Raw genomic sequence first — 22,695 nt, forward strand, 5'->3', positions numbered from 1 at the left:
CCCGGGGGTGGGCCCACGCACCCTGGGGTGGGGTGGGCCCGCACATGCAATGTGCGCCCAGGAGCAGCACCACACACCCAGGCCACCAAAATGGCTCAGGCCGGGGGTGGGTGGGGGTGGGTGTGTGTGTGATTGAAAAGCATATGCAACTGTTGTATTCTCAATAAATGCGGCATACTGCCTTTTCCCCTATAAAAGATCTCGTGTGCTTCATTTAAGCATAACAAATAAGCATATGCTTATTGGATAGTCAACTACTCCCTTACATCCCTAACTGAGATTGCACAAATGCCAGAATTCCCCTGCCTCAGCCTAGCTCAATGGTTTTCAAACTTTTTTTTTCATGACCCCGATGAAGAAAATTGTTGATGCCTGCGGCCCAACATAATTTGACAAGTGTGGGGGCTTCAGCATCGGGCTGAGGATGAGAGCTTGGAAGGTAAGAGGGGGCTCAGAGCAGGGCAGGAGGGGCTCACTTCAACTGGCTCCCGACCAGGGGTGACAAGGCAGGCTTGTTGCCTCTACTGGCACTGCAGACCATTCTGCACTCCAGAAGCAGCCAACAGCAGGTTCCCAGGCCAGGGGCAGCGTGTGGAGCCCTGTGCGCTCCCCCTACCACTATAGGAGCCAGGCCTGCTGCTGGCTACTTTTGAGGTACAGCGCAGTGCCAGGTCAGGGAGGTAGCCTGCCCTAGCACCCCCATTGGTCATCTGATCCTCCTGCAGCAAGGAGACGCAGTGCCCAACATTCCATGACCCGGTACTGGGTCGTAACCCGTAGTTTGGAAAACACTGGCCTTGGCCATACCTCAAAATTTTTCATGTTCAGTTTTCAAATGTTTTACTGGCAGCAGCAGCAGCAATAATAGGTTTGCTACACGATTTTTTTCAGGGCTAACAAGCATATATTCACAGAGTTCTCCCAAACCCCACTCACTTTACTTCTGCTCGTTCCTTCCCCTACATCTCCAGTAAGGCATTTTTTTCTTCCCCATTTCTTATCTACATATTCCACCACCAATGTTAGGTCTTTATATTTATTGTTGGATGAATAAGCCCCAAAGGAGGAGATTTAAAGATTTTTATAAAGCCTGCAGTTCATATCTGCCATTTCACAGAGTGCAGAGGGTGTCGGAGAATGAAGCTTCAATATGCCACGCTACTCTGTCCTTAAAGAGCAGCAGGACAGGAGCTGTAGATTAAAACCAGTGAGAGGCCTGCTTAAGAAATATTTCTCCAACAGAGCTTTACAAGGTCAGAAAGCATCAGAAAGGCCTGGCAGCACACAGCTGAAGATGAGACACTGAAATTTGCATACCTGGAAAAACTCCTTTGGAAGCATAAGCACAGCCATGCTAGTCAACATGAATTGCAGAGCCACACTCCCCAACTGCATGGCAGCAGCAGCAGGGTTAAGCAAGCCTGTAGTTCATCAACTCCCTTCCTATCTTTGTGCCTGCCTAACCTGGGATGTTTTCATGGAACAATTTTGACACCTACTGGCCATCTTTGGTAGAGACTGTTCTAGCATTCAAAGATCAGGCAGAGGAGGAGACTGCACACAAAGCTGATGACAAGAGGAAGAGTGGTATGGAAAGATGACCACACAGAGACCCTCATAAGGAAGAAATTGGGGGAACTGCAGTAAGTCACTGAAAGAGAGGGGTATAGGAAGGTGGCACACAAGGAGCTAGTAGAAAACAGGAGAAATGCAAGAACTCCTTGGCTGTTTACATTGGCCGGTTCTTGTGCAAGAAATATGCAAATGAGGCTAACCATGGAATATTGCTGAGTCTCATTTGCATACCTAATGAGACACCATTTTTGCAGGAGAGGCTTTTGCACCAGAAGGAGCTGTCTACACTGCCCCTTCTTGCACAGAAAACCCCCTCTTGCACAATTCCGTTATACTGCTTATTTTCAGGAAGAATGTCATTGCACAAGGGGGGGGGGGGGGTTGCGCAAGAAGGGGCAGCGTAGACAACTCCTTCTGGCGCAAAAGCCTCTTCCGCAAAAATGGCAGCTCAGGTATGCAAATGAGGCTTGGTGATATTCATGCTTAGCCTCATTTGCATATTTCTTGCGCACGAACTGGCCAGTGTAAACATAGCCCTTGGTGTACGCAATAAACAGCTTACACAAGCTATGAAGTGTCTGATCCTCTAGCAAACCCTTATCTTGGCAGTTTTATCACATATCTGCACAAACTGTTAGCCAAATCCCCCATCCAGATGTTAATTCTAAAATAGGCCTCAAGTCATCCCCCCTTCTCACCAAATCAAGTTAATACCAGTACTAGTGGGGGACTAGCAGTTCGAACAGCAGCAATAGCAAGCAGTGAGTTCTGAATCTGGTATTTCCCTTGCCCTTTCATTCCAGTGTAAGGGTAACAAAAATGATTAGGAGTTTGGAATGGGTCCCATATAAAGAGAGATTAAAAAGACCGGGACTTCTCCTCTTAGAAAAGAGAAGACTAAGGGGAGGAATACGATAGAGGTCTAACAAAATAATGACAGATATGGAGAAAGTGAAAAAGGAAAAAAGTTATTTAATTGTTCCCATAAGAACTAGGGGTCTCCCAATGAAACTAATAGGTAACAGATTTAAAACAAAAGAAAGTTTTTCTTCATACAGCAGTCAACCTATGGAACTCCTTGCCAGAGGATGTTGTGAAGACCAGGACTTTACCAAGGTTCAAAACTTAACTAGATAAATTAATGGAGGTTAGATCCATCAATACGTATTAGCCAGAATGGGTAGGAATGGTGTCCATAGCCTCTGTTTGCCAGGGGCTGAAAATAAATGAGAGGAGAGGGATCACTTGATGACTTTTTTCTGTTCACTCCCTCTGGGGCATCGGCCACTGTCAGAAGACTGGATACTGGGCTAGATGGACCTTTGGTCTGACACAGTATGGCCGTTCTTATGTTCTTAAAGCTACGTCGATAAAGTTAGGATAAAGAACAACCCATAAGAGCCCAAATCTGGAGAGTTGCCAAGACTGCAAAAGACATCTTTGACAGGGTCTCTGAAGATTGATGGTGCACTTCCTAGAGCAGGGGTGGGCAATGATTTTTGCTGGGGGGGGGGGAGAGGGAGGAAGAGGGCCACACCAAGAATTTGGTAAGTGGTCAAGGGCTGCACTTTACCATTATATTAACAACAGAGGTGCAGGGGTCTGGGAGGGAGGTTGGTTGCAGAAGGGAACTTAGGGTGAGGGACTGGAGTATTGGACTTGGGAGGGAGTTTTGGTGGAGGGGATTGTGACATGGGGCAGCAAACTAGGGTAACAGAAGGGGTGCAGGGTCTGGGAGGGGAGTGGGACCTGGGGTAGTGGTACAGAGGTTTGGGTTGTGACCTGGGAGAGGATTGGGGTGCAGGGTCTTGGAGGGATATGGGTGCAGGAGAGGATTCTAGCCTGGGGGAGGGGTGTACAAGGAGGGAGTGCAGGGTCTGGGAGGGGGTGCAAGAATTTAGGCCATGACCAGGGATAGCAGGATGGGTGTGGGAAGGGGTTGTGACCTGAGGAGAGGATGCAGTGTCTGGGAAGATGTATGGGGGCTGGAACAGAGGTGCAGAAGTTTGGGTTACATGAGATAGGGGTGCAGGAAGGCAGAGGGTTGGGGAGGGAGGGGCTGGGAGATTCCTAGCCAGCAGTCTAGCAGGCTCCTTAACTAGGGTCTCTGCCTTCCATGCCCCTGTACTGCTCAAAGTAGCTAGAGGCCATGTTTACTACTGCAAACACTGAGAGCCTGGGGGTGAGGGTGAAGGGGCACTTCACATGCTGCCTGTCCTGTAAACAGGCAGCTGCTATTGGCCGGAAACTGGCCAATGAAAGCTACTGGGGCAGGGTGGGGGTAGAGCCCTATGAGAAGCTTCTGATCCCTCCCACAGGCTCTCAGCATTCAGAGATGCCCAGGGCCCTGCAGCAGCCAGCTTCACTGAGTGCAAAGCAGGGACAGGGCAGGCACAAGACTGGCTTAGGCTCTCGTGGGCTAGATCCAGCTCACAGATCATATTTTGCCCAGCTCTGTCCTACAGCAAGAGTGGGCAGTACGACTGTGAAGGTTCACCAGAGGTAGCCTGTCAGGGGCTAACTCCACAGGTATGAGCAATGGCAGCTCCTGTTGGCCGTGGATTGGAGTTCCCAGCCAGCGCCGCTTCCTACAGCTCCCTTTGGAACGGCAATGCACAGTCAACAGAAGCTGCAATCGCCCATACTTGCAGAAGCAAGGGTAAATACTGTGTTTTTTACTTGACGTTTGCCGGCTGGTGTCTTAGAGAATGATGTGTGTAAGTGGACTGGTGGGTGATGGGAGATCCTGCAGAACAGACTGAAATGCTTGAGTTTTAATTGTATTTACGGTATGATATTAGGGTATATAGAAAAAATAAACATCTGTTCCAGGTTCTAAGTAAATAACTATACCAGCACAGCTCTCTAGTGTAGATGGCTGTACTGGCATAAGTGTGTTTTGGCAGTATAGCTTATTGTGTTGAATGAACAAGCATAAGGTATACTGACAAACTAACATTTGTGTCAGTATAGAAGTGTCTACACTACAGCAGGAGTCAGCAATCTATGGCATGAGCTGATTTTCATTAGCATGCAGGCAGGAGCTCAGACCTGCCCTCCTCCCTGCCCCAGGCAGCCTGCACTACTGCTTGAGCCCCACATCAGGCCAGGACAGGTGGAGGTCAGCTGATTGGCAGGAGGGGAGGAGTGCTGTCAAGCAGCTGCTAAATGAAGCTGCTCCTTGCTTGAAAGGGAACAGCAAGGTGGTGTTAATGGCTTAGATTTACAATCACCTATGGAGACAGGTGCCTAATGGGAATTGTATTTATTTTCATTTGACTTTTAATTGGAGTTAGACATCTGGGGTTTTCTGGAGTTCAAAGCAGGTTAGGCATTTATCTGCCTCTTCAGGCACCCAAACACCTCTGTATATCTATGTCTGCTGTTTACAATAGTGGTTCTCAACCTTTCCCATACCAGGATCCCTTTTCTGTTCAGGATCCTCTTTCCATATAGGAAGAAATGGTCTTCCCTCTGGATCAGTTTCCCCCACCCCTCTTCTTGCCCAGCTCAGAATCTATGGTTTACCAGCACACATCCGTGTATTCGCCCTTTAACTCATTTGGGCAACCAAAGTTTTTTGTGTCACTCATCCCAAAATTATAGCAAGTGACTGAAGGCAAGCACCATTTTCTTATCCTTGTATCAAGCTCAGAACTCCACAGGGAAAAGCTACACAAGCAAGAGCAAAACCAGAGACAACGCAGAATAACCAATTACAGTAAACTTCCGATAATCCAGCACCTTTAGGACCCAGGGGGTGCCGGATTATCAAATATGCCGGACTATTGGAAAGGGGGGGCTATGAGGGGTCTAGGGTGGGGTGGAGTGGGGGTGCACTGCAGGACCAACCTGGCAGCACCCCAGCTGCTCTGCCCCAGACTTCCCCAAGTCAGCCGCTGCTGAAACTGACCACTGGCTGACTCGGGAAAGCCCGGGGCAGAGCAGCTCCAATTGTCCGGCTGCCTGGAGCACTGGATGCCGGACAACTGGAGTTTTACTGTACATGCAATCCAACTTTGCAAACCTTAAATACAGGGTGCTGGTGAAGGCACCGAGCCAATGAACTCATTAAGAATATCAGTGTCATAGGTCCAATCTGAAACTTAATACATCTCAGGGGAGAACATTCAGTTCCTAAACCTGGGACATGTTTTATATCCATTCAGAATCCCCATATTACACACAGCATAAAAAAGAGACATCACAGCGTTAGCCCAGTTGCTCACGTGGCAGAACATTACTACTTGAGTTACTGCCAGAATCACAAAGAGCAGCAATAATGAAATGCCCCCATTACTGGGATGGAAAAGGGAGGTAGGAAGAGACTTACTTTAGTAGTTTTAAAAGCCACTTGTTTTAAGCATGCACCACTCTTGGAGGTCTCCCCCATCAGCATTCTTCTCCTATCTTTGTTTTAATTAACTGCTCATCCAGCATAACCAGTATGAAAAAAAGCTAACAGTGGAAGTGCCATTATGCTCTGAAATAGGACTAAATATAGGGTTTGGATTTGCCAGCACTCCAAAGTCGCAATAGTTTCACTAAAATCTGTTTTAAATTGATTTAAACTGGCATAGACCTCTCCACGAGAATACGTACTGATTAACAACACGCATATCAATTTAGCTCAGCTTGGTAACGGAGTTTGTGCAGGAGTCTTGGAGCCAACACATTTACCTTCTCTCCATGGCATAGGTATAAAATGTGCCTTGTTTACACTACCAAAGAAATTTTCCAATTGAAGATACCTCCAAACTCCACCTGGGATTAGGAGAAGCAAGCCATCCTGCTCCTTACACCTTTACTTTAGATTCTAAACTGAAGTGAATTTGGCAGACAATGCTGTGCAGAAAAGAGAATCCAACTCTGTCTCCCCCAGAGCACGCTGAAGCCAAGCATAGAGAAAGCTTGTTTGTGTCAGCAAAGCCAGCAGGTACAGCTAAAGACAGAGCTGAAAACGAGTTACCACTGGATGTGCTTCAAGCCAGAACATGTTTGAGACAACTCTCTCAAGCATACCACCTCTTGTATCTCCACACATATTACAGAAAAAGTACTTGGTAAAGGAGGTGTATATTTATTCACTTTACAAAGAGGGCAGTATTAAGTTGCAACAGCTCCATTTATAGACAAATATTCTGTACATTATACTGGTGAATGGCTCAAACCTTTAGCATTTCTTGCTCTTAAAAATGTGTTTATACCACTTCAGCTTTAATTAGCTGGGCTAATAGCAATCCTCGTCCTGCCACAGAGATTAAAAAACAGTAATAAACGTATACACTTTGCGTTACATATTCACAAGCATTCACCCTCCCCTCTCCCTAATTTTTCCATTCCTCCTCCCTCGCCCCCCTCAAGATGAAGTCCCTCCCTGTGTCAGCATTAAACCTATATACAGGATCAGTTAAAACAAATTAGAAACCACTGAGAGTTCTAATGTTCTTCTGAAGCACAAGAAAAGCCATAGATTTATACATACATATAAAAGGCAAGTCCAATTTTGTTTAAAAAAGAAAAAGCTGTTTTAAACCAGGCTGGCATTCAGACCTTGCCAAGGGACTGGTGAGCCTATTAGGAGAAAATGAAGAAATTCAATAGTGAATTTAAATATTAAAAAAATATTTTTTATTTTTGTTTTTTTCAAAAAAAATGCAGCAGGATGCCCACTTGCTATTGTTAACTGAAGTGAGAAAAGAAGGTATAGATTGGTCTTTGATCTGTTATATTTGAAACAAATTCAATGTAAAGCTGCAACAAGTTTACCACACAAATGGCGGTGGCAGATTTATTTCACTTGAATACAAATATGCTTGTCCATGAGAAGGGCCTAATCTGACCATGAGATGGCAGAAATGTTTAATATAAGCCTGGGGATTTGGGGGAAGAGAAGGCTGGCATGGTTAAGCATTCTGGGTTCGGGAATGCAGTGCCCAGATGTGCCCCTGTATGTGGAAGCGTAGACTCATGCCTGGCCTATGTGACTACATCAACTTTCAGCAAAGAGATCCAGAATTTTAGAGTTCTGGCAGCCTGCTTCTTTTAACCGATGCTTTGGTTTTGTTTAAAACCATTTATTCTTCTTCACTTTCATTTTCTGGGTCCAAATCAGATTCCCCATTGATTTCTTTTTCAACAGCCATTTGTTGTTCATCTGATTGCTCCTCTTTCTCCTCATCATCTGATTGCTCTCCTTTCGCCTCATCATCTGATTGCTCTCCTTTCGCCTCATCTTCATCCCAGTTCTCCTGGAACAAAAAATAAATATAAATACATAAATAAAAAAAAAATCAGGAACATCTTAATATTTGGTACAAGCATTTCTGCAATCCTATACTTCAGCAATCAGTCAAGTGAAAGACTGAAGTCCTGGACAGAGAATTTTACTTACATCTGAATCTTTATCTGCAATCATTTCATCTTCAGAACCATCCTCTGAGGATTCTGTAAATGAAAAATAAATTGAGAACATAAGCCTGGAGAGCATAACAGGTTTGATGCAGTTTTTGCTCACATGAAATCCAAGATCACATACCACTACAAATTAACTGGCTGTGCCATTTAAGATCTACCAAGTCTCATCTTTAGGTTACTTTGATCAGTATAAATCAAGCACAATGTACTGTTGCTCAATCATCGTTGTCATTCATACAGTAATTCCAAGTCAACCTAAGACCAAAACCTCAGGTGTACAGTTTTAAATCTTCTGTATTGGGAACAGATTTGGAAGCTTCTTTTAGTGAGTTCATCTTCAGGAAAGATTCATTCTTCATCAGACACCTTGGCCAATAAATATGGATTCCTGGCACTGGAATTAAGCAGCATATTGGGCTTGCAATTAAAGGTTTTCATAACTGGAGAAGAAAGAATCCAACTAGCGAGTAACTGACAACTCCTGTACTGCCTTCTTCCCTCCATTGACTTCAAGCAAATTCTCCATGGCAGATCACACAGCAAGAGGCACAGAATTTGAATGGAATGGCTAACTTCACAGGAAGTCTTCTACTTACCTTCTTCATACACCAGTTTTGCAGTCTGATTAACATCCGTTACATCCTGAAGTTTTTCTAGTGCTGCAACCTGAAAGGGATTTGCAAATCACAATAAATTGCAACCTTGGAATCCAATCTTAAAGCGTACTAAATGTTTACACAACTCATCACAACTTGAATAAAATCCAGACTTGATGGAAATTTCATTTTTTCATCCATCTCTATAGATTTTAGCTAAGTATTTAGAAAGGGAAAAATAGTTACAATACTAAAGGAGATGCATCTTAAGTGGTTTAAAAATTTTCCAGCTTATTTTCATGCTAAAAAGATTGAGGAATAGCATGTAAATCAAAAGGAAAAAGGTGACAACCTTCAATAAAAACATATCCCCAATTAAGTAATATTCAGTCAGTTTAGAAAAAAGATCAGCAGCAAAATGCTTGTTAATCAACTATGCTGCCTTTAGCATTATCAGCGTGACTAACCAGCAACTGTACTGTGGTGTGGATAGTAGGTCCAGTCACATCAAATTTGAAGACAACCACCACTTCAAACAACATTTCCACCTTATACTCCAGTGTTTATAGCTTGAACTCACCTGGGTGATGGTAAGATAGAGTTTTCCATGGAGGCGAGAGAGCTTCTGCAATGTTTTTACTCTGCTCTCCATTAACTGATATAGCATGCCCAACTGGGGAACCAGGTCTGGTAACTTTAGAGAAAAAGCATAAGAATGAGGCTGTTTTGTTGTCCCCCTCCATTTCATAAGAAGATTTGAGATTGCATTCTGGGTGCTGACTGCAGAGCCTTTGCTCATACTGTCAGACAAAATGAGAACTGAGATTTCACTACGGATGAACAATTATTACCTCAAGCAGTCTGTTTAAACCATTGCTTATCTAGGCTAGAGGCATGAGCTATCATCCACTTCCAGCTAATGCACACCTAACGTTCCTTCTTCGCTTCATTGTGGTTTACAGTATGAAGAGTACAAATGGGGGCTGTATAAGTATCAACTACCAGTCTGGGAATATAAATTGCACATCAATCCTAGGCCACAAACCCCCATTCTAGACCTGGACCCTTTGGGAGCAGAAGGCCAATTGCACCAAACTAATTGTTTCTATCCCTAGGTCAAGATTAAATTCAACCTTCACTTGTGAATGAAGGCAGGCTTTGAAACGAGAAGTCAAGAGGCTGAACACTCCTGTACTAGCTTATCCATGACACCCAGCTAATATTCCACTATTCAGTCAGCTCTGTATGAGTCCTTAACTAACAGAGGCATGCTAATGAATTCAGTTTTGATTCCATGCTAATGGTTGTACTGGACTCAATTACAGCAACTGGGTAATTTATAGGATTTTGAGGAGGGAAAAAAGGTGTTGCATGTTACATGAAATATCCTTTGGGGGGGGGGGGGGGGGGGGCGAAGAGTCATTTAGACAGTAGTAGTACCAGATTAGGACATTGGAGGGTTGACTTCTAATGGAACAACAAGGGCAAAACAAGAACACAAGTAAATTTTATTTAACTGCAAGCATCAACTATAGAGCGAGATATTTACCGTGGAAAGGTAGGATGCATGTATAGTGAAAACAGACTTTAGCCACCGGACCATCTGTAAGGCACTGGAAGAGAGGAGAGTACAATAAATAAAAGATGAGCATAGCCCACAAAACATCTTGTATTTTCTGACCACCAAAATGGTTTAAATGAAAGTGTTTCAGTGTTATGTTTTAGAAAAGAGACGCTTAAGCTAGAAATAAGAACAATTCATTTACACAGATAGAAGAAATAGTTCCATTAGAACTAGAAGAGTCATTTAAGCATCTAGTTATATTAAAATTTGCTCTTTGTACAAGCAAAGCTCTCCTCCTTGCTAAATTTAGATTAATCAAAGATCTAAATGCACTCTTCATTTTCCAAATTATGAAGTAAACTTAGCCTCACAAATTAAGAACATGACAGATAACTCTGGGATTGTCCTAGTACTGATAAAATATTTCTGTCCAGTTAGGAGATGACTAATCTAGTAGCTATTTAACAATTCTTCTCAATATGAAGTTCAACTATTTTGTGATTTGTATGTTAATAAACTATTCAGATTTAGATTATCCTTTGTAAACTATACATATTAATTGCCAATACTGAGAACTGTACAAATTAGGAATGTTAATATGCATTTATTTGTGTCAATGTGTACCTACTGACATTTTCAGCAGGTACACATTTAAATTGTGTGGGGATGGTGGCGGCAGCAGCTGACTTAAGATGGCTCCCTGCAAGTACCCACTCCCTCTTCCTCCCACCCCACGCTGCTGCCGCCTCTGAGGGAGGCAGTAGCATGAGGGGAACAGGGGGGGTAAAGAAGGGGAAAGAGATGGGAGCCAGTACTTGCAAGAAGCAGGGTCCCTGGGCTTCTGCCTGCCCCCTCCCCCACATTGCTCCTCTGTATCAGAAGCAAAAGTGCCAGGGGTAGGGGGGGGCAGGCAGCTCTGCTGGCACCAGCTCCTGCCTCCCTCTCCTCCGAGCTGCTGCCTCTGTGCCCAGGTTCATTGTGTAGCTGAGAACACAGTTAACCATTAACATCCCTACTACAAATATTTACAAATTCATGTGTATGTACTGTCTAATTCTCAAGTCTGAAACTAAATCTGAGAACTTGACACACACACACACACACACACACACACACACACACACACACACCTCATTTCTGCTCCCCCACTCCAGATTGTAAGTGGATGTTCTGATTTAGGAGAGGCAGTGAACAAGGGATTCTAACTGCTATTTGTTTCACCTAGCTATTAAGAGGTGTTTCATATATCTGGCTGGCCTATTCATTTCAAAGATTTGAACATAGTCTCTGAAACATTAAAAGGCCACTGGGTTACAAAGGCTTTTGGTCAACTTAACTGAGAATTTAGAAGCTCTCTATTCTATTAACTCAATAAAAGTTCACAAAAAAATTCAGTATAAGGTAGGGACGTTAGCATTTCGTTGTTTACATGATTAACTGATAAACCTGGGTTTATCGGTTAATCTTAAACAACTACACACTCTCCCACTTGCTGCCTCTGCAGCACAGGCAGCAGGGGAGGTGGAGGCAGGAGCCAGTGCCCGTGGAGAGCTGGCTTTTAAGCTGGCTCCCTGCATTTGCCAGCTCCCATGGAGCTGCCTGCCTGCCCGCTGCCTCCCAGACACAGCAGCACTTGGGGCGTAGGGGGCAGACAGGAATGGGTACACGTGGGAAGTGGCTTTCAAGTCATCTCCGCCGACCCCCACTGCCAGCCACAGAGGCAGCAAGGGGTGAGAGAGAGCTGGCTCCCCATGTTAACATGTAACCACTAAGAATTCCAATGGTTACATGTTTACACAAATACATGTTAGTTAATATCCTTAGTACAGTAAACTTCCGATAATCCGGCACCTTTAGGAGCCAGGGTGTGCCGGATTACCAGATATGCTGGACTATTGGAAGGGGGGGCTATGAGGGGCCTGGGGTGGCATCCCTCCCACCCCACCATAGACCTCTCATAGCCCCCCCCCCCCCCTTCCGATAGTCCGGCTCTGCCCCAGGCATCCCTGATTCAGCCGCTGCTGGTTAGTTTCAACAGCAGCTGAATTGGGACACCTGGGACAGAGCAGCTGGGGCGCTGCCGGGTTGGTCAGGTAGCGCTGCACCTCGGCGCTGCGGGGACCAACCCGGCAGCCCCCAAGCTGTCCCCGATTCAGCTGCTGCTGAAACTGATCAGGGGCTGATTCCAGGAAGCCCGGGGCTGATTCCAGGAAGCCCGGGGCAGAGCAGCTCTGCCTCGAGCTTCCTGGAGTCAGCTGCTGGTCAGTTTCAGCAGCAGCTGAACCGGGGACAGCTGGGGGGCTGCCGGGTTGGTCCCTCAGCCCCAAGGGGCAGTGCTATGGGACCTACCGGCAGCACTCCAACTGCTCTTCTCCTGGCTTCCCCAATTCAGCCGCTGGTCAGTTTCAGCAGCGCCTGAATCGGGGAAGCTGGGGGCAGAGCAGCTCCAATGGTCCGGCTGCCCGGAGCACTTCCGGGTTCCTGATGGTGCCGGACCATCAGATGCCAGACCATCAGAGTTTTACTGTATAAGGTATATTCAGAGATACTGCACATTGTATTCGTTCAAAAAAATTTCACTGCAGTTACCATGTAGTTTATTTCTTAACAAAAATACGAGAAGAATGCTTAAGTTTTTGCTATTTGTCTATAGGGCAATTAAGGCAACTATTGAAGTCTGTTTGCATATGTAGGACAACAGAATGCAATGCTGAAAAGGATGTAGGTAATTTCTTAGTTTTCCTGCTCTCTTGCTGGAATTAATTATGGGAAGACTGTCCTGAACTCTGTTTTATTGGTATCCTGATACTTAGAAGTTTTAACTCATGGCTGTTTTGTTTTAATTGTAAAAACTGCTAATACGGGTGGCCAGTGGTCCAGTGAGTAATGAATTAAGAGGATACTGTTTCCATATTCAGATGTCCTTTTCCATTCTCTTTCATTTATGCAATGATGTATCGAATAGACTGGACTTCTGAAAGAAACAACCTTCCCAGGCAGCGGCAGCCTCCATCAGTCAAGTCAAACGTTTCCTTTCACGAGGCTATAATTTTATAACCATTTGATGATTACCATGGGCCTTATCAAAACAAAAGCACCTTTCCTTTAAAAGTCAGCTAGGCTTGCTTGTGAATTGTTTCTCTTACCTATATGGGTGGCCTTGCAACCTCTTTGTAATCTGAAAGAAAGAAAGATGAGGTCACTTAGAAATATGGCATACATCACAATTCTCATCCTGACATTACATCTGTGTATCAGCCTGGAAATCAAGTCACAAAAATCCTCAGATATTTAAAGTCAGTTACAAAATCACCAGCACTAAACACATACACTGTGACATTCATGTTAGTTGCGCTATGTCCTGGAACAGGGTACTGATTGTTTTTGCAGGAGTAGAGCCTCATTACAGTAACACCACTGAAGCTAATGTAATGGAGTCAAATTGTTACAAAAGCACAGACACCAAGTCTAGCTGGCAGCAACAACCAGAACTAAATCTTTGTGACTGTGCATGCAAAATCTCACTATATTTAATATTTCCTGCTGCACAGGTGAAACACTGATCAAACAGGCTACTGTTGCAGGAAAAGGGCGCTGAACACTAAATAAAAGTCTCAAGCTCTAGAAAGGATATACTTGTCAAGTTAAGGTCTTTACTCTCCCTAACTAGTAATCAAATGTACTTGCACATATCAGAAAAAACGATCAAACAAAGAGGGGTCTATATTGGAAACCTTGCCTGTCAGTACCTATGCAGAATGAACCTATCAGTAAGGCTGTCTCTAGACTGACCAGTTTTTCTGGAAAATCAGCTGCTTTTCCAGAAAAACTTGCCAGCTGTCTACACTGGCCATTTGAATTTCTGCAAAAGTACTGACTTCCTACTGTAAGAAATCAGTGCTTCTTGCAGAAATACTATTCTGCTCCCGTTCAGGCAAAAGTCCCTTTTGCGCAAAGCTTTTGAGCAAAAGGGCCAGAATAGACAGCTCAGATTTGTTTTCCACAAAAAAGCCCTGATCACGAAAATGGCGATCGGGGCTTTTTTGCGGAAAAGCGCGTCTAGATTGGCACGGACGCTTTTCCGCAAAAAGTGCTTTTGCGGAAAAGTGTCCGTGCCAATCTAGACGCTCTGTTCCAAAAATGCTTTTAACGGAAAACTTTTCCGTTAAAAGCATTTCCGGAAAATCATGCCAATCTAGATGCAGCCTAAGTGTATGCTTCATGCAGTTTAACATTCAAAAAATGGCTGAGTCAGCATTCCTCATTCAAGATTACCATCAATAGTGAAATCAAGCCAAAGCCATTTGTATTAAAAAGAAGACGACATGCCTTTAAGAAAAAAGAAAAAAGCTGGCCTCTGTTAAGTGCCTAAACCAGTATGAGATTAATCTCTCTAACACAACTGAGAGGATAAGCTCATCTTTAGGAATGGCATGGTTTCATGTTTGCCTCAACCTCATGAGACAATTTACAGAGTTAAGATAACAACTGCTTCCATACTGCACAACCTCCACACTGATTCTATGGAGTAAAAGCAGGTGTATGTTTGGATTTCAAGTAGGAGGAAAAGCCCAGGGTTAACTTGTTCTGTAGCAGGAATTCTCCTACCTCATGGAGCAATGGAATGACAGCATGTACCGGCATCCTAGCTACTGTGTTCTTTATTAAACCATCCTTTCTTGTTTGAAGCACTTTCTGTGAAGAGGAAATATGAAATCAGAGAAACACTCATCAATAAATACCTATGCATTCAATCAAAAATACCAAGGATACACCATATCTACAGGGCACATATGTACAGGGGAAAGAAAAAGATGAGGTTCTAATCTGACATCTCAACCTTATATGTAGAGTCTGAGAACGTGTGTGCCAAAGCAAAAGTGAGCATGGAAGAGTCATTAATGGAGCAATTTCTAAACAAACAAGTTCTTGAGTGATATGAAAAAGTGTAGACATTACATAAGAGAGGCTCTGGTTCTCAAATAATTCTCATAAAAAAATACTGGAATGACTGGGTCATGAACACAATTACATTTAATCCATCACATAGCCACTCCATGTTAAGGTTGGAAGAATCAGGAAAGTTCTCCTTGCTACTGTTTGTGTTCCGACTGTGCGGTGGATAAAGGATTTCAGATTCAGGACTCCAAGGACTGAAAGGCAGAACCAAATTCTCTTAAATATTTAACCCTCCCACTTCCACACACCGAACAGTAAGCTTTTCATCAACTGACTTGTGGGCAACTCGTCAAAAGCATATCCACTCAGAAAATGTCAGATCTGAGTAGAAACCATGTTCTAATCAAACCCAAAGAGAAACAGTGCCACATTTTTAATATTAAGGGCTAGATAACCATTTTTATGTGACTGGTGAGAAAAGGTTATATTTAAAGATGATTGATGGAGACCTGACAATATAGTCTTCAAATTTGATCCATCCTCTTTGTAACTTTTCTCCATAGTCACTGAAGATAGGACAAGTGGCAATCCGCTTAATATGCAGCAAAGTTACATATTAGGAAAAAGTTTAACTCCAAAGTTAGTTAAATACTTAAACATGATTATCAAGAGAGGCTGTGGAATCCTCATCACTGGAGAAGTACAATTTAGATAATCTTCTGTCATGGATGATCTAGAACAGGGGTCTCCAAACTACGGCCCGCGGGCCGGATGCGGCCCGCGAGGCCCTCTCATCCGGCCCGTGGAGACTGTGACGGGGAAGAAACTCCCCGCACTAACAGCCCCTCCCCTGGAGAAGCGCCGAGCGGCGCAGCGCAGCGGAGCCCAGGGGAAAGCCCACGGGGAGGGGAGCGAGGGCGCACAGCCGCAGGCGCGGCAGGCGAGGAAGGCGGCAGGACCCAGGAGAAGGGGCAGGGACGCCAGGGTGAGCGGCACGCCCCGTGCGTGCCGGCTCAAAAGGGGGAGGGGCCGGAAGGACAGGGGCGGCCGGCACTCACTTTCTTTTGGGCAGGCAGCCAGGAGAGGGAAGCCGGAGGAGCCAGCGGGACGGAGGAGGGACTCTGGACCCGCGCAGCCCTTGCCCTGGGCAGCGAGACTCCCCGGCCGGAGGTGCGGGGGATCGGAGCCGCCAACGGACGGCCACACGCCCTGCGGACCGACGGCCGAGCCCGGGCTCTGCGCGTCCCTCACAGCAAGAGGGGTTGGGACTTGGCGTGGACAATTGCTCCCTATTGGCCAGTGCGTTCTTATCCTATTGGCTAGCTCTCTCATGAGGTCACTAGTGGGCTGGGCTCTATTTTGGCATCCAGGAAACAATTTCACCATTCACACTAATACAGGTGTTCATGTGTAGTGTATCAATGTGTTATTAAATAATAACTGACTAAAATAATATTAAATAAATAATTAAAAACAACATCCATGTTTTGATTGTTTTTTATTTGGACCTCAAGTGTGTAGTCGGCCCCCGAACTGCTGTTTGATAGTTAATGCGGCCCTCGGGCAGAAAAGTTTGGAGACCCCTGATCTAGAAGATGTACACCTGAACCCACAACCAGGGTGGTTCCTGATCTAGCAACATCCATGGCTTGGACTCTGAAAAGGGGAGGAGGAAACAGCTCCATGCATTATCACTTCCCCTCCCTCCCAGCTAGGGGAATGGCAGCAGCACTGGTCTTTCCCACACTACTCTCATGGCAGCGGGAAGTGTGAAGCCATGTGTGCTTCCTAGAGTCAGGTGCCAGGTAAAGTGCCCACCTCCATCGCCCTCACACCAAGACTCCACAGCACCCTCCATGGTCTGGAAAATTCCATACTCCCGCATATCCTATTTCCCAGAGTTACTGGATTAAAGAGGAGTGAGTATATTGTATGTGGCTCTGCCTCAGCACAAAATGAACTAAAAGACCCTCCAACTCTACATTTCTGTAGCATAACAAAATTAATCAGCTTTGAAATTCAGGGGTTCAGTTGGGGAGAAACTCTAGAAGACATCTTGCAAAGCAAACAAAAAGGAAAAATGTGGCAAATATTAATTGAAGCAATGCACATGGAAGCTAGATTACTGTGTGTGTCAAGGCAAAAAGCAGCAAAGAGCAAGTGACGAGAAGCCACTTTACAAGTCTAAGCAGAATAAAAAAAGAGCACCATGTGATGCTCAAGTTAACACTTACATTTAAGATAACAGGATCATTGCTTTCCAAACCCTGAACCAAAAGCACTGCAAAGCTGTCAGTTTGTGGAAGGCCACCTTTTGTTTTTATTTTCACAGTATCAATATCCATTGCACCAAGACGGTCTTCAATACTATCCTGCAGAAGAGAAAGATATGGACAGCATCACTTAAACCGTCTTGCAACCAATACGTAATGCTAGCATCCACTACCAAATCTGTTCTCTCAAAAGCATTTCTGAGCCACAAGCTGAAACAGAACACTAAACCCTATGCAACAGTTCTTGATGTGAAGACCTGTCTTGCTGCTTTTTTTAAGCAAGACAAACTCTCAATCTCTCATGGGATAGCAAACACATTTGGGAAAGAAATGAGGAGCAAGAATTCCTGGAGAAGGAGGAGAATATGGAGTCTGAGTTGAAAAGTCAGGAATTCAAAGCACAGCAACATGATTTAGTAGAAATAAGGCAACATACAACATAGTTCCTCAACAACATGGTAGACTTGTCAACATGGGGGCTTGGAGTCAAGACAGCCATCAGTCACAGCTGCAGAGCTCATCCCAGATGAAGCCTATTCACATCAATAGTATCACACTTACCACTGACTGAATATTTTGTCCAAAAGGAGATATTACAGCCCAATCTAGCATGCTAATTACTCCTTGGTTAGAGCACTTTGATTACCTCTTTGTCTCCAGGTTTTCTTTTGCTTTCCATTTTCTGCATTCCAGAGGACTGAGATTTGATGGTTGCACTGTGTCCAGGAATTCCAGGCACTAAAACTTTGGCTTCTTTGTTCACAACAGGTGTTTTTATCTAGTGACAAAGACATCCACACACACACAAATAGGAAATGGGTTGATGTTTGTTTTTTCACAGTCCAAAACACTAACTTATTGTTTGAGACCTGTGTAAAATCATTCTCTGCCACATACTCCCAGAATGCATGGTATTAAAACAGGAAAGTCCTATAATGAAGTTTAAGGCTGATCCCACTGGACCATTTGATGAATTAACTCCATTAATATTTGTAACTTGGCTAAAACACCGACAATCATTTATGTCTATTTTATGATATTCAGCTAAAAAGGAAAAGTTTCCTAATTACACTTTCAATGGAAATAATTCCATCTTTGCTAGAAATATGTTATCAACCTTTATGATATATAGCACCTTCAAACTATATACAGCGATCACCTTATCTATCACCAATAGGCAGCAACCATTTAACAGCAGCACCATACAACAGTTTAGGGTAATAAGTGGAACTCTAGGGCAGAGCTTCTCAAACTGTAGGTTGAGACCCCCTGCTCAGGTGCATTATTCTGGGGGAGAGAGGGGCTGGGGGGGGGGGGGGAGGGCAAATGTAATAAACTGTAGGGAAAAAAAGACAATTCACTGAGCACATTTTATCCACAGCAATGAATAAACTAGGCAAAGCTGATTCCTCCAGACACATCGGGTCCTTAAAATGGCATTACACACTTGACTCTAGATGGCACTGTGCACTCTGATAGGTTTCTGTTAAGTTTGCATAGGATTATACAAAGTCATTGCCATCTGTATGTTAATACATTTGCTATGTCGTGACCTACGTTTTTAATTGCAAGTATCATTCACAATCAATTTTTCTTTTGCTCTTATTACAGCAGATCATTGGCTCTATTTGGATCAACCTTTTTTTTTAACGTTTAGAGTTTTACGTTGTTTTATTTTTATTGCTGTATGTACTGCGTGGCAGGAGGGAGGGACAAACTACTACGGACAAAAAGAAGGGGCATGTGATCAAGTAAGTTTGCACCTTTGAGCAGTCGGTCTCATTTAAGATGGTAGAATACAAGTACCTCGATTACATTGGGTCACGATGCCTGAGTAAGCAGCCTTTTATCTTACAAAGAAATGCCATGGGATCTTTAACGAACACAAGGAAGTTGAGTAGAAAGTAAGCACCTCCAGCAGCAAAGTGATCATGCTGGATCAATACTGATGCTAGGAAGCATGACACTTAGAAAATTCCAGTAATCACTTACTGCAGAAATCTGGTGTGTGTGTGTTTTGTTTTTCTTTTTAACTTAGATGTCATCTATTCAAGCACAGACCTGGCCTAATCCTTTTTGCTTTGAGATACGATTGGTTCCCAGTAAGCATCAGCACAAGCTGTCAGTATATCAATACAGACTACTATAATGACAGCATCAAATTTCATTTATTGCTTTACTTATAGTAAAATTTAGATGTAGTAGGTAGAATGGGATACTCCAGTTTCAGGTAGCTATAAGTACAACAGATGTGGTTTTGAAACCTATTCTGCCTACAGGTGTCCTATGGTAGTGCCAAGTGCATGACCCATGGAACTCTTCCTCAGAAGGCATGCTCAGACAGCCAAGAGAAATGTGTCTTCATGGAATTCAGCAATAAGCGAAACCAAGATGGAGGTCATCACAGCAAGCCCAAGATTCCCTATAGCTTTCACTTCGCTGCATTTGTCACCAGCTTCTGACTACATAAGAGCACATGCCCACATCTAGTTTACAGAAACCCAGAGATGTAGTACTCTGAAATCCCATAAACCAACTCATGCAGCAATATTAAATGTGACATTGACTCTGTATCTTAAGAGTTATTAGTAAGTGTAGTTTAAGAAAATTCCACCTGTATGCATTTATACTTGTTGGATAAGTGAAATGAGTCTGCAACCCAGGAATCTTCTAGAACAGAGTATCTATAGGGCCAACTTATACCATAATACTGGGTTCTCAGAGTACAAAAGGGGGAGCAGCCTCAACTGCTCTTTTGTTCTTTACAATAATTCAGAAATTCTTAACCCAAAGAAAGTTGAAACTTCAAAGTTGCAAGGTGGGAGAGGACAGAGAAGAGGAATAACACCCTTCAACAAAAGCCACTACTGATTAGCATCTTCAAGAAAGCACACTTCTAATAATTTGGGAACACTGCACATGGGGCAGAGGTATAACATGGTCTCAGACATTGCTGTGGACAATTTCCATGTTCACATTCCCAGGTGCTGTATCCCTGTGAATTAGAACATATGAAGACCACTTCAAAGCAAAGCTACAATTACACAGCATTAAGAACCTACAAAAAAGGCAGGATTAGTTTTACAGGAATACCAAAACAAGGGAACCCAAACTTGCCTAACTGAGAGCTGCAAGGGCAAGTTCTTAGAAAACCAAAAATCTGCACCTAACGGGAAAGAACTGTAGGTTTAATACAGAGATGAAGGAAGCAGGTCCTAGCAAGCAATAAATAACCTGTCTCCATCCAAGCACTGTGTGCTAGGACCAATTAAAACCCAAGAGATGCATTTTGTTCAAGGAATGTTATTTGTAATTGAACTTCTTGGAAGTAACCAATGTAGACTTTATTGTCTCTGCTAAAATGCAGGGTTTAATATGGAAATACGATGATGTTTCAAACAAGACTCACCTTTGTTACAGACATTTCTGTTTGAAGCGCCATGGTCTTCTGAATATCCCTTATCAAACATATGTGGGATTCGGTGGAGTTCAAGGACTAAGAGGAAGGGAAGAAGATAAATAGTCAATGTAATTTAAACACCACTGACTCATGAACCTACTTCGATGGGTTAGAAATATCTCAGAAGGCATTATCAATTACGTGAAATTTTTGGTTACTTCAAGAAAGCAGTTGCTCTGCTTCTCCCCCAAGTTACCAGATTGCTATGCCTTTCAAGGCACTTATTCAGCTAACAAAGGACCTTCAACCAAAGCTTAATAATTACTATCAGTTTTCAAGTCGCTGAAATGCAGTGGTCAACAATGCCTGTTAGAACAACAGGGGGAAATACTGTCAACATTAGCTATATTGTATTTTAATGTAAGATTTAAAATTCCCTTTCAGGAAGTGGTACTGAAAGCACTGACACACCACAGGAAAGAGAAGCGCTACCTCACTACATAAGTCCAAACTAAAAACTCATCCATTCAGAGAGTAGTGGGGAGTTTGTGTTACATTCTTACCAAACATTAGTTCCAAACTGAGTAGCCTTTACTTACCACTCTCTCAATGATGGGTTGTAATGTGTTTCCATACACAAGCCACAATGATTGCTTGTCAGAGCAAAATGAAGCTGCTAGAATAGGGACCGGTTTTGGTGTGGAATCACTGTCTTTTCCTGATGTTGCTATTTGGATGGTATAATTTGATGTTAAGGGCTTTTTGCAGTACCTGAAAAGAAATGTTTTCATCAAAAAAGATTTAGCTAAAAACATTAATAGTTAACACTTCTATAGCTCCTTCCATCAGATCACCAATCAACTCAATCTTAACAGTTTATATATTTTAAAGGTGGGTTAAGTGAGGTAAACGAGGTTAAGCAACTTGCCTAATTTGACAGCCAACAGAGCTGAGTGTAAAATCCAAAAAACTTTCACAGGCTTCTGCTCTAGCCACTAGATAAATGTCTCCTACAGTAATATATCCGAAGTACCAACTTTGTAGAATATAAATTGAGAAACAAGCATCATGTATGAGCTACAGTACAGCAGACATGTTTTTGAAAGCTAGTTTAACTACAGAAGTCCGTATGACAGTGCCAAATGCATGGTACAAGGAACTCTTCCTCAGAAGGCATGCTCAGACAGCCAAGAGAAATGTGTCTTCATGGAATTCAGCAATAAGCGAAACCAAGATGGAGGTCATCACAGCATGCCCAAGATTCCCTATAGCCAGGGCTTAATAAATAATGCAATCTACTCGCCCGTGGCGAGAAGATTACAACCCGGAAGAGCTGGGTTCAGGCGATCTGCACATGCACAGAACCATCTGCACGTGCGCAGATCGCCAGACAGTGCAGCTGGCGAGCAGGGCTCGCCACAGTTTGGCAAGCCCTGCCTATAGCGTTCACTTTGTTGCATCTGTCACTGCTTCATGACTACATAAGAGTATAAGCCCATAGAGATGAGTTTGGGTCCTACTTTATCACCAGGATGTAACAGTTTAACACCTAAGCAGCACTATATTTGGAAATGACTACAAAATGCCTTGCAGTATCCTCAGGCTCTTCTCAAATACATAAATATAATAAAGATCTTGGAATTTTTAAAATACCACTTACCCATTTAAAATGTGTTCAAATAAATGTAACTGTCCATCTCTGCACACAACTGCTAACTTCACTGGCTGAAAGAAAGTCACAACACATGGTCTTCATTAGATCACAGAACAAAGTTCCATTAACTGATACATCACAACAAGGTATCATATGCTACTATGGCAGGAATATAAATTAAACCTACTGAATTACCACTGATATGGTCAATCCTACTAAAATGGTTTGGATAGTAGTGGAAAGGCATAGCTTTGGTGTTATTTAATAAACCAAGGTTTTCAGCATCATCAACACAGATGCTATTTCCATAAAAGAAC

The 22,695-nt window shown here is 43.5% G+C and overlaps 1 protein-coding gene and 2 non-coding genes across 3 annotated transcripts in view; all 3 read right to left on the reverse strand.

Moving 5' to 3' along the window:
- Window positions 1-6,639: 6,639 nt before the first annotated feature.
- WDR43 (WD repeat domain 43) overlaps window positions 6,640-22,695 on the reverse strand; it is a 44,022-nt gene continuing 27,966 nt past the window's right edge. Inside the window, exons 7-18 of the mRNA XM_075925364.2 lie at window positions 22,385-22,449; window positions 21,324-21,495; window positions 20,734-20,820; window positions 17,971-18,102; window positions 17,286-17,423; window positions 14,761-14,847; window positions 13,299-13,330; window positions 10,138-10,201; window positions 9,169-9,282; window positions 8,589-8,658; window positions 7,970-8,022; window positions 6,640-7,826 (exon numbers count right to left, since the gene is read on the reverse strand). Of these exons, the coding sequence (XP_075781479.1) occupies window positions 7,653-7,826; window positions 7,970-8,022; window positions 8,589-8,658; window positions 9,169-9,282; window positions 10,138-10,201; window positions 13,299-13,330; window positions 14,761-14,847; window positions 17,286-17,423; window positions 17,971-18,102; window positions 20,734-20,820; window positions 21,324-21,495; window positions 22,385-22,449 (1,188 nt within the window). The 3' untranslated portion in view covers window positions 6,640-7,652. The remainder of the gene's footprint in view (window positions 7,827-7,969; window positions 8,023-8,588; window positions 8,659-9,168; window positions 9,283-10,137; window positions 10,202-13,298; window positions 13,331-14,760; window positions 14,848-17,285; window positions 17,424-17,970; window positions 18,103-20,733; window positions 20,821-21,323; window positions 21,496-22,384; window positions 22,450-22,695) is intronic.
- Window positions 19,657-19,734, reverse strand: LOC112544583 (small nucleolar RNA SNORD53/SNORD92). The gene has a single exon (XR_003087927.1). It is a non-coding gene; the product is annotated as a small nucleolar RNA SNORD53/SNORD92 (small nucleolar RNA).
- Window positions 21,900-21,977, reverse strand: LOC112544582 (small nucleolar RNA SNORD53/SNORD92). The gene has a single exon (XR_003087926.1). It is a non-coding gene; the product is annotated as a small nucleolar RNA SNORD53/SNORD92 (small nucleolar RNA).

The sequence above is a fragment of the Pelodiscus sinensis genome, chromosome 3, assembly GCF_052426305.1.
Source record: "Pelodiscus sinensis isolate ZL-2025 chromosome 3, ASM5242630v1, whole genome shotgun sequence".
NCBI lineage: Eukaryota > Metazoa > Chordata > Testudines > Trionychidae > Pelodiscus > Pelodiscus sinensis.